Genomic DNA, 16,219 nt, shown 5'->3' on the forward strand with positions numbered 1-16,219 from the left:
ATGTTGACAACTTTAGTACTTATAGTTTTAATTTGGATTCACACAAAAATAATCTTATATTTATTATGTTTTTAAGAATTATTTTATACTTTTCAATATTCATATATTACGTATCTATTACGTATCGTATTTTACTATTTTGAAAATAAATGTATCGACATATCGAATATGTGTCGTATACGATACACGTATCGTATCTGTCGTATCTGTGTATATCATAGTTATATATATATATATATATATATATATATATATATATATATATATTAATTCTCTTCGAAACTTGTCAACATTAATAAATAATTATATATTCAAGTCACAATAATAATTTTTTTATCTTTGTTTGTCATAAGAAACGTAAAAGTAATTATTTTTAAAATATTTTATTTATGTTGTGAAAGTGTGTATTAGTTACTTCAATGAAAAAACAAATTATTAACAGATTCTCATAATATAAATAAAACATTTGTAAATATGTTTCATCTGTTATGTTTCTTAACAACCAAAACTCTGGGTGGTTACTATTTGCATATCGCCCTCCGAGTTCACTCTGCGTGTTCTCGTTGCCGTTTTGGCCATCCTTCTTCGTTCCCTTTCAAACCCTAATATATCGATCAGATCCCAAATTGGGAACATCCAATGGCAGCAATGTCCAATTCGATTGGTGCCCTCGCACTTTTCACCCTGGCATTGACATTTAGCCTCGCGCATTCGATGCAGTTCGAGCTCCATTTGGGTCACACCAAGTGCATTTCAGAGGACATTAAGACCAGTTCGATGAGTGTGGGAAAGTACAGTGTCATCCACCCATCTGAAGGGTATCCAAAGTTCGATTCCCACAGGATCATTGTCAAGGTAACTTCGTGATTCAATCACTGCCAAGCCTTTTCTTTGACAGTGAAAAATGCACTCTCCCAATGTCATAACTTGTAAAGCCAAATGTAGCTAATAGGACCACAATTGCAGTTGCGGACACCCAAAAGACCTAGACTTTGCAATCAAAATCGCGGTTGTGAACTGTTTTATAAAACCTCTTACTTTCTGAATGAAAAATAAAGCCTTGAATCTTAAATGGGTCAGCTGTAGAATGTCTCCTGGTTGTTCGTGATTTGTTTTGTGGCTAGGGTTTCTGAATTTGGAATGTGGTGTGATTGTTGGGACAATGGGGTCATGTGATTTGTTATAAACGTGGGTTGGACTTAGATTTTGTAAGTGTGTGTTCTTTTCCCATACATTTCTCAATAATAATATTGTGCTAACATACCTTCTTAAGCCATATATTTTGTGAATATACGGTATCAAGGAATATCATGAATATCATGGAATAATCAGACTCCTGTGATGTATGTATTTTTCTCCAGGTGTCATCGCCTCATGGGAACATGTATCACTTTGGGGATCATGTGGATTCTGGTAACTATGCATTTACGGCATCTGAATCTGGTGACTACACGACTTGCTTTTGGCTTCCGGATGAGAAGGATGCGCCACCAATGGTGACCATTGAATTTGAGTGGAGAACTGGGGTTGCTGCCAAAGACTGGTCCAAGATTGCCAAGAAAGGGCAGGTTGAAGTAAGTAGTTTTATTACATTTCCATAACTTGCATTTGCTCGCGTGTATGTGATCAATAGGGTGTTTTTTAATCATTCTTATATCATTTTAACTCTGTGTTTTTGCTTTTTTGAGAAACCTATGTCGCAGTACCAAGCCTGAACACCGAGGAGGGTTGAATTAGGCAATAGGCAGGTTTCTGCAATGTAAAACTTTGTCAAATGTCTTTTATACTGATAAACAATGTAATTCTGCTAAGCTTTATACGAAACCATTGAGAAATCTTGCTCTCTTCTTAATTCGGTTTCCCCTGAAAATTTAGGTTTGGTGGCTCATTTAGTGAATTTACTGGCTAATAGAAGTTTTAGCGTGCCCTTTTATGCCACATAGCCGATATATATAGCCAACTTGCACAGTGAAGTAATCACACAGACGTTATTGTGTGCTCTTGTCATGGTTTTGACACCAGCAGGATTATTAATAATGCTATGTCTTTCTATTGTATTTGGAATATGATACTGTATAATATATAGTTACAGTATCGTAGTGTTTTCCCTTATCTGTGAAAAATCAGTCTAACCTATTTTATCAATCTAGTTTTTCTACGCCGAAGTCATAACTATCAATCCAGGGTAATAGCATGAAATGGCCACCCTTGAAAACTGTGGCAGTATAATGGAAAACTTGTGTAATCAAAACTAAAAGAAGGTTTACATAGAATCATCCTCAATCTGGCAGCAACAAGGGCATAGGGATCATGCCAAAGAATGAAAGATCAGGTAGATATCAAGTGAAAACAAAGAAAGAACATCCTAGATAAAAAAATAGGAGAATGCGAACTCGGGTGTCTGAAGGAAAAAAGGAGCTGAACAGCATACTCTCACAAAAAGAATAAAAAGAACATAGACCTTGAAAGTGTAAGGAACAAATGTCAACGAAAGGAAATTTTTTGAGAAAAGAACTGTGAAGAAGGGTTTCTGAATCAAAATGAATTAGAAAATGGGGTAGAATCACAATTCCCCTACCCCACCCCAAACAAAATTGTTTAAGCCCCAAAATGGGTTTCAAAATCCAATCACAAGACTGCCACTTAGTGCATGAAAACCTGCTATTTTGGGAATGACTGCTACTGAAAACTGCTCTGCAGTTTGTATCTTGCAGTGGACTAGGGAACACACACTATAAAGTCATAGTAGCTCCTTCATGAAATAATCAAATACATCAATTTAAAAATCTAAGTTCATGGAATTTTCTGAAATTCTATATTTACAGAGAAATCAAGGAACTAGCATAAAACTGTCTGAAGAAGGATGTACCAGTAACCCAGATTTAGCTTTACACTACTGCTTTGGATCTATCTGTTTATTTTAGCCATGACTGTGTAGCTCACCCATTCTTTACGTGTTGGTGTGCATTTAGGTGCTACTAGATTTTATGTGAGCGTACGCAAGGTTGTCATATGATTATTAATGTCATCCTAATTTCTTCAAATTTGTAAGCTATAGGGATAGGGGTTTCTGTTTTATATATCTAGGTGTTTTTGGTCTTTGTATGTTTGTTTTGGTCTTTGTATGTTTATTGATGTGTAGTTTTCCCCCAATTGTCTAGGTAATGGAATTTGAGTTGAAGAAGCTATATGATACTGTCTTATCGATCCATGATGAGATGTTTTATCTTCGAGAAAGGTATTATTGCAAGGACTTCTGCTAACTAACTAGTCTCTTGAATTAATATATAATGGTTCCATATGATCTTTTGACGGAGAAGATGATTTGCTTAGTTCATTCATAATTTTGCTTAAATGGAAGATAAATGATTTGTCTCTTCCGATAGAAGAAACTGAAATATTTTGCTGTGCAGCTATGTATTCCTTCCAACCTGTCCATGTACTATCTGGAATATATCTATGGCTACTCTAAGCCTTGCATCAACTGTTTATATTCTCTTTACATCAATAAATATGGAGAAAGAAATGTGGATAATTTATTACATTAATTTTTCTTCCATTCTTGATATAACCTTCATTATTTTCCTTCATCAACTATATTGTGTTTTCTATCATTTATGCCTCCAATTAAAATAACTTTTTGCTAACACAGTTATGATGTATGGTTTAATGAGATGCCTAGGATTAAGTGTGTTTGGTTTTCAGTTTGAGAGTTCAAACCCAAGATTACTTTGTATTGAAAGTCACAAATAATGTTTCACAAATTTTTGTTCTGTTTCATTGAGTTCCAAACGTGAGATGCTTTCAAAGCAAAATCATAAAGCTTTTCTGTTGAATGAGATTTTCAATTTCATTCAACGAAACTTAATTTTTCTAACTGCAATCCAAACACACCCTAATAAGTGGTTGAGTATATAACTGATGACAAGCTTCTATTTTTTTATCTTAAGTTTTGGATGGTTTGGCTTTTCTTGGTCATGCAAATACTACAGCATTAGAGTTTGCATTCATTCTAAAGGTGTTTATTTTTTTTTTTCTGATCTGTTTTTATCCATGTGGCTGATACAGGGAGGAGGAGATGCAAAATCTTAACAAAGCAACTAACACCAAGTTGTTTACTTTAAGTTTCCTCTCGATTGCGGTGTGCTTGTCTGTGGCTGGTCTGCAAATATGGCATTTGAAGACATTCTTTGAGAGGAAGAAACTCCTCTAAGTTCATACCACGAAGTTTGTTCACTTTGCTTCTATTTTTTTATTTAATTTCCCGTTGCCTGGTTGTTCCTTGTGTATCCAAGTGTATGATTATTACATATTTCACTTTTTTCCATTTCATTTCATGGTAATTAGGAATATCTGCCCATTACAAGTCATGCTAAATGTATTTTACGATTATGAACATGTATTAACTTCTGAATAATATAGTTAATAATATTTAATTGTAATTTGAATGATTATTCTTTTTCCACTCAATCTGAAAAATGACTGTTAATTTTTTATTATAAAAGCCTATCAGTATCTCCTTCAAAACAAAAGTAGAAGCGGGAATTGTTTATATTCAAATGATACACTGTTGCTATTTTATCATCCCTCATGCATCTCTGCGTGTTCATAATATTTGATGTGTTAAATAATCACATCCAGATAGAAACTTTTACTGATATAGCTTATGCATCTTCTATAAATTTGATTTTATCTCCAAACCGACGTTTAATGTTGCTTTAAAATTTATTTTACATTATTTGATTCAGACTTTCGTGAAGTTGCTTTGGACATATATATTATTGTTTGAGAAAAAGAGTAGTAATAAATCCAACTATGACGATCAAATGCATTCAAACTTTGAAAAGTGAAAATACATTAACACACAAACTCGAACATTAGGAATAATATTATCACTCGATAGCCAATGACCTCACATTTAGTTTAGACCAACAGTGCTTAACGCTCAAGACATCATAGTAATAGTCTAAACACACAAAGGTATAATGCTGTCAACCCTTTATTTAGTAGGTAATTATGGGGTGACTTTCATTCAAACAGCAACCACTGGCATTTTGATTACTCATCGTCATAACTCTGGTGATGATGGTGATGCTTGTGGTGATGTTTCTTCCTATCATCATCATCATCCGAATCACCACCCTGCAATGGTAGGAAAATACCAGCAAATTAATACCAACTTCAATAGAATATGCACAAAGATATAACATTCACAACTATAGGGTAGCATTTTATAGGCTATGTTTGGATAAAAATTGGAAATATGACTATGGAAATTGCAATACACATTCCATATTAAACATATCATGTTCAGTTATCAAATTTCACTAGGAAGCACAACAAAACTTACTTTTTGAGAATCTCAATTTTGTAATCTTTCCATATTAGCTTTTTTCAGTGTATAGCTTTTTTGTGCATACTCAGTGACCATATTCATTAAATAATTTAAATAATATTAAAATCTTCCACGAATACATTCAATTCCTTCTAAAACCTCCTATATTCAGCCTTAGCACCTTTGATCATTATCATGCATCCATTCATGCATTCATTAGAAAGTAAATTCAAAAGGATTCTTGATCTATTAAAACGCAACACCAATGATCTATGTATATAACAACGCATGAAAGTAATCCACTCAATCATGAACAAGAAGAAACAATGCAACTAATTCTAAACCCGAACACAAGGTTTTGAAACGGTACAATGAAGCACACCAAACTTTATCAAAAAAAAAATCCATGAAACTAGCAATGTACACTTTTTTATCATATACCATAAAGGAAAACACTAAAATACAGTTCCTATATGGTTTCAATGTTGTCTTCTAGTCAGAATTGAAGTTTTGTTTCTGTAATTCACATAATAAAGATCTGCGTTGAAGGTTAAAATAGGTGTTACTAACAACACCAAACAGACATAAGGAAACTCCAATTATGACAAGAAATTAAAATTTACATAATAATACTATATATCAATTAGTTCAACCAATTATACCATTGCAATGCACAAACAATATAAGTTATGAAACATACACATAATTTGAGTATTGCTTGCAACGGCAAAAACACCATCTTAAGTATTAAAGAACACTAAGTTACCAATTAGTGATCTTAATTTCAGTACACTACCAGTATAACCATGAACTAATCAGAAATCACTTTAATCTTATCACCTTATATGATGATTTGTGATTAGAAAGCAAAGTAAAATCCCTGTACACTACAAATCACAGACTACATAAACTCATTAGTTGAAGGAATGCAGGAGGCAGAAGTACTCACATATTTCTTGCGTCCATAGCCCTCATCATCATCATCATCACGCCTCTCATAGCTAGGCTTTCGGTAGCCTTCCTCCTGAGGTGGACGCCCATAACCATACTCAACACCTCCTTGCTGTTCCTCCCCATACCCACTACTCTTCCTTCCACCATACCCAGATCCATATTCTGATTCCTCCTTTCTTCCACCATACCCGGATCCATATTCAGATTCTTGCCTCCTTCCACCATACCCGGATCCATATTCACTCTCCTCCTTCCTTCCACCATACCCGGATCCATATTCTGATTCCTCTTTTCTTCCACCATACCCAGACCCATATGCAGATTCTTCCTTCCTGCCACCATACCCCGACCCGTATTCAGATTCTGGCCTGCTTCCTCCATACCCGGATCCATAGTTAGACTCCTCTTGTCTCCCACCATTCCCAGATCCATATTCAGACTCCTCCTTTCTTCCACCATATCCCGACCCATATTCACCTTCTTGTTTCCTACCACCATACCCGGATCCATAACCTGACTCCTGCTTCCTACCATACCCAGTCCCATATTCAGATTCCTCTGTTCTACCTCCATAACCAGACCCATATTCCGATTCCTCCTTTCTCCCTCCATAACCAGTCCCATATCCAGATTCCTCCTTTCTACCTCCATAACCAGACCCATATTCCGATTCCTCCTTTCTACCTCCATAACCAGACCCATATTCTGATTCCTCCTTTCTACCTCCATAACCAGACCCATATCCCGATTCCTCCTTTCTCCCACCATACCCAGACCCATATTCACTTTCCTCCTTTCTCCCGCCGTACCCGGATGACCCGTATTCAGATTCCTGCTTCCTACCATACCCGGATCCGTATTCCGACCCGGATCCACCATAGCCGGATCCAGCGGCGGGGTTGAAGCCAGCAGGTGCAGGCCTAGGTTTGGGGCGAGAGTAGCTGCTATACTCGGTGACGAGGGCTTCATCTCCATAAGCAGAGGGTTCAGCGTTGGAACTGTATTGAGGGCGATCGTAGTCAAAGCTGTCGTCGGCGGAGGAAGAGTCTCCGATGGCGTAGCAGGTCTCTTCGGAGGGAGGGAGAGGACGGCCGTAGGTGAGGGCGATGTCGTAGCCTCCGCCGTAGGGGGTGGGGTCGTACTCGTCGAAGTCGTCGACCTTGTCCCCTTGGCCTTCGTAGCCGCCGTGGTGGTGAAAAAACGACATTTTTCACTCTCTCTCGGTTTGGGATCGTGCAATTGGGAAATGAGAAGCAGTGAGATTGATCATGATTCTGCATCCGTGGTGCTCCTTTATGCTACGATGGTGGATCTTCTAAACGACATCGTTCCAGGGACCGCGCCCATGATTGTTTCTGTTTTGTGGACCCTACACGTTTCTAACGAGAAAACCGACCCATTTTGTACACAAGACCTTGATCTTACTAAAAAGAATAAGAGACAAAAAAATATGGGAATTTAGTTTGGGTATAAATCAATAGATTTAATTGTACTATTTTTTTTTATGTTATAGGATATCTGTAATTTTTTAAAATTTTAATTTTCTAATTTTCAATTATCCAAAATTCTTTTTACTCAATTTTGTATCTTTGATTTTATAATGGTCACTATATTCAATTATGTAAAGAAAATGAGTTTTTTTGTCAATCATACTTTATTATGCCCAAATTAACCAAAAATAATAGATAATTTAGTTATAAATTGACATATAATTAAGAATTAAAGAATCAAAGTATTACAAGAAATTATAAACAAGAGACTAAAATTATGGAAAAAGAGATTGAAGATGTAAATTGTGGATTTTACAAAAACTAGAAAATAAAATTATAAGTAAAAGAAATATTAGAAAATATATGTACAAAATAAGTTAAAAACTCATGTTATCTTTTTTTTTATTTGAGAAATTTATCATATAATATATATATATATATATATATATATATATATATATATATATATATATATAATCTTTAAAAAGTTAAAGAAAGGCATAAGACTACACTATTAATATTACTCAAACCAACCATAGTATCATATAAGATGTTGGACATCTACAACTTCAGGAATTAAAAGCTAATTACAAGGGTTACAAAGTTTTTCAAGATGTAGAAGCTAGAACATAGTTTGTAAGATCTTATGTTTATATAGCTTTATCAACCTCTTCCTCCTAAACTAACTCAATACCTATTTATTCCTCTACTCACACAGGTAAAAATGATTAATGTAAAAGGAGAATAACAAACATAAGAAACACCAATATAAGAAGGATTAGCTAATTTACAACAGGAACATATATTGTGAACAAAAAATTTACATAACAAAGCCTTACAACTAAAGTAGTCAAAGAGAATGAACCATATAATTAAAAACTCTTGTAAAGTAAAAACTCTTGTAAAGTTAATTATCTGGATACATGCATTGTAATTTATTTATTTATTATTTTTTTTTCTACAATATACTCATAAAATTTAGAGGCAAAATTATACAATGATATCACACACACATACATATATATATATATGTATATATACATATATACATATATATATATGTATATATATATATATACATATATATATATATATATATATATATATATATATATATATATACACATATATACATATATATACATATATATGTATATATGTATATATACATATATACATATATGTGTATATATATATACATATATACATATATGTATATATATACATATATACATATATGTATATATATACATATATGTATATATATATATATATATATATATGTATATATGTATGTATGTATATATGTATTTACAATATTGTATACATCTTATATCCACACCGTTTGGATATAAGAGGAAAAAGTGTTATTTATTTACAGTTTCTCCCTTATATTCTGGTTTTCAAACATGTGGAGGGAAAATGTTATGGATAGGGTTCACTTGGATTGTTGGAGGTAAATAGAAGGCAACTCTGATTTTTCCTTCGATGACAATCGGTGCGTTTGGAGTAAAGAGAAAAGTAATAGTAGAGTTTCCCGTTCTCTGAAATGTTACAAAATTATTCACTACATTGGTTTGTCATGCATTCCCCGGAAAAACAACCACAATGTCGACAAAGAAGGGATCAGGCATGTTGGGAGCAGCCATCTATGATAATGTTATAAAATTTTATTTTTCACACACAATCATAAAATAGGGAAGTGAGACAAATATCACATAAACATATCATAATAAGATAAAATGAAATTAAAATATTCCTAAATCCATAAAACTGGATTTTATTATACTTTATAAAGATATTGATTAATTTCGTAGTGACTAGTCAGGATAAATGAGCTCATGGCCAATAAAGTAACTCAAGAACATCTCATCTTGAGTAATATTAACTCGTTTAAATCCCCAAGGTCATACCTCCAACTACAATAATCAAATCTTTATTTATTATAAATTTTATTTCAATATTAAATCATATAATTATATAAATAAATAAATAGATGAGATCAATGAATAATTAAAATAAATATAAATAAATAAAAAGGACTAGTACATAACTGGAGATAAATAAAAATAAGTAAATGAGAGTAAATATAAATTGAGTAAATAGGACCGGTGCATAACTGGAGATGAATACAAATAAATAAATAGGAACGAGAACTAAATATAAATTAGAATGAGGTTAAAGACACATCACTTATAGAGATAAAAATAATCAAAGTAAAAAAAAATGATAAATGTCTCCTCCCCTTACCTTAGTTATTGTGGAAATTATACCAAGGTTGTACTGAGACTTTGATAATATATTTTTTTTTCTTTGTTGCACTCACACCACGTATTTCTGAATGAACTTGATTCACCTCACCAAACTCTCTGTGTTTTTTTCTTCCTTTGTCACCTTCTACCACTTTCACACTTTCACCCATTCATCTCTCACCCTTATTTGTATGTATTAATGCAATCATTACATGTAGTTTAATTTTAACTATATTTTGTAAACATTATTTCCTTAGGTTGGCTTTTAACATCTGGTTACTGATATTGTTTCTTCAACATTAATGCTCATCAGAATAGATAAGGGTTGCAGTTACCATGTGCAACCTTATCACTTTTTTTTATTAATTGTATAAACTAATAATTATGTTAAAATTAAATTTATAGTATATATACAATGTTATAGTTTATCCTACTGAATTCTTTTATAACAGTGGAAACTTTGAAGATATTAGCCTTTAAATTACTTTTATAATTAAAACAATTGATGCCTATTATAACCAATATATATATATATATATATATATATATATATATATATATATATATATTATTAGTTAATTAATCCTCTATATTTATAATTGCCTTATTTATATACTTACCAATTATTATTATAGATATATTGTTATTTATAATAATAATATATATTTTTTTAAATAATATATATATATATAATTTTATTTTATCCTTGGATGTTGCAATTCTCCTTCACTTACAAAAATTTCGTCCTCAAAATTTGTTTTTATTGACTAAAATAAATGAGGATAAATTCCTCTTATTTTTTCTTCTAATTCCCATGTAGTGTCTCCATTAGCTTGATTCCAAATGACTTTTTATAGAGGGATTAATCTGCCTCTCAGCTGTTTGACCTTCTTATCCATAATTTGTACATGCATTGCGTCAAATGTAAGGTTATTCTTTAATTGTATTGTATCAGGTTTTATCACATGAGTTGGGTCAGAAATATATTTTCTTAATTGAGACACATGGAAAACATTATGAAGGTTGGAAAGGAACGGGGGTAAACAAATTTGATAAGCAACATGATCTATTTTTTAAGAATTTGGTAAGGACCAATGAACCGGGGAGTGAGTTTCTTTGATTTCATCACTCTACCAATTCCAGTGGTTGGTGTTACTTTCAAGAATACATTATCACCTTGAAATTTAAGAGGTCATCTTTTCTTGTCAGTATAACTTTTCTGTCTACTTTGAATTGCTCTCAATTTGTCCATGATCATTTGGATTTTCTCTGTTGTTTGTTGAATCATGTTAGGACCTAATACTAAATTTTCACCAGCCTCAAACCAACATAAAGGTGTTCTACATTTTCTCCCATATAATGCCTCATAGGGTTCCATACCTATGCTAGAATGAAAACTATTGTTATAGGTGAACTAAATCAAAGGCAGGCATCGATCCCAGCTACCAGAATCTTCTAACACACAAGCTCTCAGTAAATCTTCCAAAGATTGGATTGTTCTTTTTGATTGTCCATCAGTTTAGGGATGATATGTTGAGCTAAGATGGAGCTTAGTCCCCAAGGCCTGATGTAGGCTTCCCTAAAACTTAGAAGTAAATCTAAGTTCCCTATCAGACACAATACTTGTTGGAACTCCATGCAACCTCACAATTTCTCTTATGTACAATTAAGTCAATTTCTCCAATGAATACCTGATGTTAATGGGTAAGAAGTGAGCAAACTTTGTTAATCTGTCCACGATAACCTATATAGAATCAAATTTTTGAATGGTTCGTGGCAAGCCAACTACAAAATCCATTGCTATACTATTCCATTTTCATTTAGGTATATCTAAGGATTGTAGCATTCCTGCTGGCTTTTGGTGTTCTATTTTAGCTTTTTGACAAACTAGACATTTTGCTACATATTGTGCCACTTCCCTTTTCATTTTGGGCCACCAATACGTTTTCTTGAGGTCTTGATACATTTTTGTTGTGCCCGGATGCATGTTTAATTTGCTTTTATGTGCTTCCTCTAGAATCATTTTCTTAATTTCTTCATTGTTGGATACACATATCCTATCCTTAAATTTCAAAGTTCATGTCCTATCTATGACAAATTCTCTCCATCCTTTTGTCCTATCAATTTCTTTTTCTTTTGAATGAACTCATCACTTTCCTGTGCCTCATGGATTTGTTTTTGTAAATTGTTAATGATCCGAATGGAGTTTAATTGCATTTTATCATGGCTTAGGGTGACCGACAAATTCATGTCTCTAAATTTTTCTAACAAATTCATCTCATGAATCATTAGTGAGGAGATATGTAAAGATTTTCTGCTTAAAGCATCTGCCACTACATTTGCCTTACCTGGATGGTACTGTAATTCAAAATCATAATCTTTTAGAAATTTCATCCATGTCCTTTGTCTTATATTTAATTCCTTTTGATCAAACAAGTATTTGAGACTCTTATGATCACTAAAAACTTCAAACTTTCCACCTTAAACATAATGTCTCCATATCTTAAGTGCAAAAACAATGGCAGCTAGTTCCAAATCAGGGGTTGGGTAATTTTTCTCATGTGTTCTTAGAAACATATGCCACTACCCTTCTATCTTGCATAAGAACACAACCTAATCCCATTTTGGAAGCAGCACAAAATATAACAAAGTGCCCAGTAGGATCAGGTAATGCTAAAACAGGAAAAGTGGTTAATCTTTTCTTGACTTCTTGATAACTATCCTCACATTTTTCTGTCCAGACAAAAACTTGGCCCTTTTTGGTGAGTTGGGTTAAAGGCATTGCTATTTTAGAAAATCTCTCAATGAATCTTCTATAATATCTTGCCAAATCGAGAAAAATGTGAATCTCAGTCACTATTTTTGGTAGTTCCCATTGTAAAACTGCTTCTACTTTGGTCGGATCCACTAACACTCCCTTATTGGAAATCACATGTCCTAAGAATTTTACTTCCTCTAACAAGAATTCAAACTTAAAAAATTTGGCATACAATTTCTTTTCTTTCAAGATTTGCAAGACAATTCGAAGGTGTTCCTCATGTTCCTCAAGAGTCTTAGAATAAATAAGAATGTTATCTATAAAAACAACCACAAATTGATCTAAAAAGGGATGGAAGATCCTATTCATATAATCCATAAATATTGCAGGAGCATTGGTCACACCAAAAGGCATCACTTGATATTCATAATGGCCATACCTAGTTCTGAATGCAATTTTTTGTATGTCTTCTGCTTTTACTCTAATTTGATGATATCCTGACCTTAAATCTATCTTAGAAAATACAAAGACTCCTGGTAATTGGTCCATCAAGTCATATTCTAGGAAGAGGGTATTAATTCTTTATAGTAAATTTATTTAATTGACGGTAATCTACACACAACCTAAAACTTCCATCTTTCTTCTTAACTAATAAAACCAGAGCTCCTCATGGTAACACACTAGGACGAATGAACTATTTTTCAAGTAACTCTTCCAATTATTTCTTCAGTTCTGCTAATTCAGAGGGTGACATCCTATATGGTTCTATAGATATTAGTCCAGTTCCAGGCATCAAATTTATTGAAAATTCAATTTCTTTATTGGGTGGTAGACCAGGAATATCATTGGGAACGATTTCAGGAAAATTTTGAACAATTGCTATATTTTTCAACTCAACTTCCTCTTTTATTTCCATAGAATATAATAACAAGTACCCTTGAATTTCATTCCTTAAAGGCTCACTTTTTGAATTGGTAGGTGATTTTAAAAGATTCTCAGAGTTTTGAAATATTACTAATTTCCCAGCACAATTTAAAAGGACTTGATCGGAAGATAACCAGTTCATACCTAAGATTACATCTAATTGAGATAAAGGTAAACATATTAAATTTACAAGGAATTTTCTATTCTCAATGAATAGTGGACAATCTAAACAAACTCTATTGGTAATTACCGAGTCATTTGTGGGAGTTGAAACAACCAAACTAGTTTTTAGAAAAGAGTTGACATATTAAGATGTTGAACACAATGATTGGAAATGAATGAGTGAGTTGCACCTGAGTCATATAGTACATTTAAATTTTTTCCTTTAATAAAACACATACCTTGAATTAGATCATGGTTTTCAGCAGCTTCAGCTCCCGTGATGGTGTACACTCTTCCTGTTGTGGTAGGTCTTGTCTTGGTTGCAGTTGGATTGAAATGTGGCTTCTATTGTCCACATTCAAAGAATAGGTGACCAGGTTTCCCACACTTGAAACAAGCTGGTCCCTTAAGATGACAATCTTTAGCATGATGACCTTGTCTGCATTTAAAGCATTCGATATAATCATATACACGTCTACTAGAATTTCCTGATGAAGATTGGTTGGATTGGGTCCTTCATTGTGGGCGATTGTAAGGTTTTCCCTCATTGCGTTTATTTTTATTTGTCTGGGGTCAAAAATAATTTGGTTTGTTATTTTGGTTGTTCTCAAAATCTTCCAAAAATCTACACTTGTGAATAAGCGTAGGAAAATCAATAATTTCTAGTATTCCTACTGCTTTTCTCAATTCATCCTTAAGTCCATTTTCAAATTTTATACACTTCATCCTTTCCTCTGGGTGATAAAAGAAAGTAGAGTATTTTCCTAATTCTTCAAACTTGGAAGCATATTCCCTACTGTCATACTTCCTTGCTTCAACTGCATAAACTCTATTTCTTTTGCTCTCCTCACATCATTAGGGAAATAATTTTCTAAAAACTTTGTTCTAAATACATCCCAGGTAATAATTATTCTTCCGCCTTCAAGTAATCTCCTGGTACCATCCCACCAATATCCAACTTCTTCTATTAACATAAATACAACATAATTCACCCTTTGGTTGTCAGCACAGTAAATAACTCGAAATATTTTCTCCATCTCCTTAATCCATAATTCAGCTTTTTTTGGATCATATCCTCTAGAAAAATTGTAGGGGTTTGTTTCTCCTAAATTCAGCTAAACCTTGTGATTCAGGGTTTCCTTTAGGTCTTTGATTCCTTATTAGAGCAGCAGCCATGTCTCGGATAACTTGCATTGCTTCAATTAATTCATTGTTCCTCCTATTATTTGTCATCTGGAATCACATGAGTTATTAAAAACTTATAATGACCACATTTCACAGATCTCGCATGAAACATTGCTCTGATACTATCTAATGTGACGACAAAAAAAAAATCTAATTTATTTATTTATTATTATTATTTTCTACAATATACTTATAAAATTTAGAGGCAAAATTATACAATGATATCTAATTATACTTAAAATATTCACACACACACACACACACACACACACACACATATATATATATATATATATATATATATATATATATATATATATATATATATGTAATTACAATACTGTATACATCTTATATCCACACCGTTTAGTACATCTTATATTTCCTATACTAGAAGAGGAAGAAGTGTTATTTATTTACAGTTCCCCCCTTATATACTAGTTTTCAAACAAGTGGAGGAAAAAGGTTATGGATAGGGTTCACTTGGACTGTTAGAGGTAAATAAAAGGCAACTTCGATTTGTCCTTCGATGACAATCGGTGCGTTTGGAGCAGAGAGAAAAGTAATAGTACAGTTTCTCGTTCCCTGAAATGTTATAGAATTATTCATTGCATTGGTTTGTCATGCATTCCCTGGGAAAACAACCACAATGTCGGCGAAGAAGGGATCAGGCATGTTGGGAGCAACCATCTATGATAATGTTATAAAATTTTGTTTTTCACGTAGAATCATAAAATAGGGAAGTGAGACAAATATCACATAAAGATATTGATTAATTTTGTAGTGACTAGTCAGGATAAATGAGTTCATGACCAACAAAGTAACTCAAGAACATCTCATCTTGAGTAATACTAACTCGTTTAAATCCCCAAGGTCATACCTCCAACTACAATAATCAAAATCTTTATTTATCATAAATTTTATTTCAATATTAAACCATATAATTATATAAATAAATAAATAAATAGGATCAATGAATAATTAAAATAAATATAAATAAATAAAAGGATCAGTACACAACTGGAGATAAATATAAATAAGTAAATGAGAATAAATATAAATTGAGTAAATAGGACCAGTGCATAATTGGAGATGAATATAAATAAATAATTACATATAGTTATATGTATTAATGTAATCATTACATGTTGTTTAATTT

General features: G+C 32.7%; 2 protein-coding genes across 2 annotated transcripts; one reads left to right on the forward strand and one right to left on the reverse strand.

Annotated features, from left to right (window-relative positions):
* The first annotated feature begins 498 nt into the window (after nucleotides 1-498).
* On the forward strand, nucleotides 499-4,454 carry LOC114181490 (transmembrane emp24 domain-containing protein p24delta9-like). Its single transcript, XM_028067960.1, has 4 exons — nucleotides 499-855; nucleotides 1,362-1,574; nucleotides 3,162-3,238; nucleotides 4,069-4,454. Exons 1-4 carry the CDS (start codon nucleotides 640-642, stop codon nucleotides 4,211-4,213), a joined length of 651 nt encoding a protein of 216 aa, XP_027923761.1. The 5' UTR covers nucleotides 499-639; the 3' UTR covers nucleotides 4,214-4,454.
* Nucleotides 4,455-4,801: 347 nt separating this feature from the next.
* On the reverse strand, nucleotides 4,802-7,583 carry LOC114181515 (uncharacterized protein At5g39570). The gene is made up of 2 exons (XM_028067987.1): nucleotides 6,285-7,583; nucleotides 4,802-5,142 (listed from the first exon to the last, which is right to left on the reverse strand). Exons 1-2 carry the CDS (start codon nucleotides 7,494-7,496, stop codon nucleotides 5,059-5,061), a joined length of 1,296 nt encoding a protein of 431 aa, XP_027923788.1. The 5' UTR covers nucleotides 7,497-7,583; the 3' UTR covers nucleotides 4,802-5,058.
* Nucleotides 7,584-16,219: the final 8,636 nt, after the last annotated feature.

This window comes from Vigna unguiculata, chromosome 4 (assembly GCF_004118075.2).
Source record: "Vigna unguiculata cultivar IT97K-499-35 chromosome 4, ASM411807v1, whole genome shotgun sequence".
Lineage (NCBI taxonomy): Eukaryota > Viridiplantae > Streptophyta > Magnoliopsida > Fabales > Fabaceae > Vigna > Vigna unguiculata.

Coding starts and splice junctions, on each gene's coding strand:
- LOC114181490 (XM_028067960.1), top strand. CDS start 640: ATGGCAGCAATGTCCAATTCGATTGGTGCCCTCGCACTTTTCACCCTG. Junction 1,575..3,161: donor CCAAGAAAGGGCAGGTTGAA/GTAAGTAGTTTT, acceptor CCAATTGTCTAG/GTAATGGAATTTGAGTTGAA. Junction 3,239..4,068: donor ATGTTTTATCTTCGAGAAAG/GTATTATTGCAA, acceptor TGGCTGATACAG/GGAGGAGGAGATGCAAAATC.
- LOC114181515 (XM_028067987.1), bottom strand. CDS start 7,496: ATGTCGTTTTTTCACCACCACGGCGGCTACGAAGGCCAAGGGGACAAG. Junction 5,143..6,284: donor GCTATGGACGCAAGAAATAT/GTGAGTACTTCT, acceptor CTACCATTGCAG/GGTGGTGATTCGGATGATGA.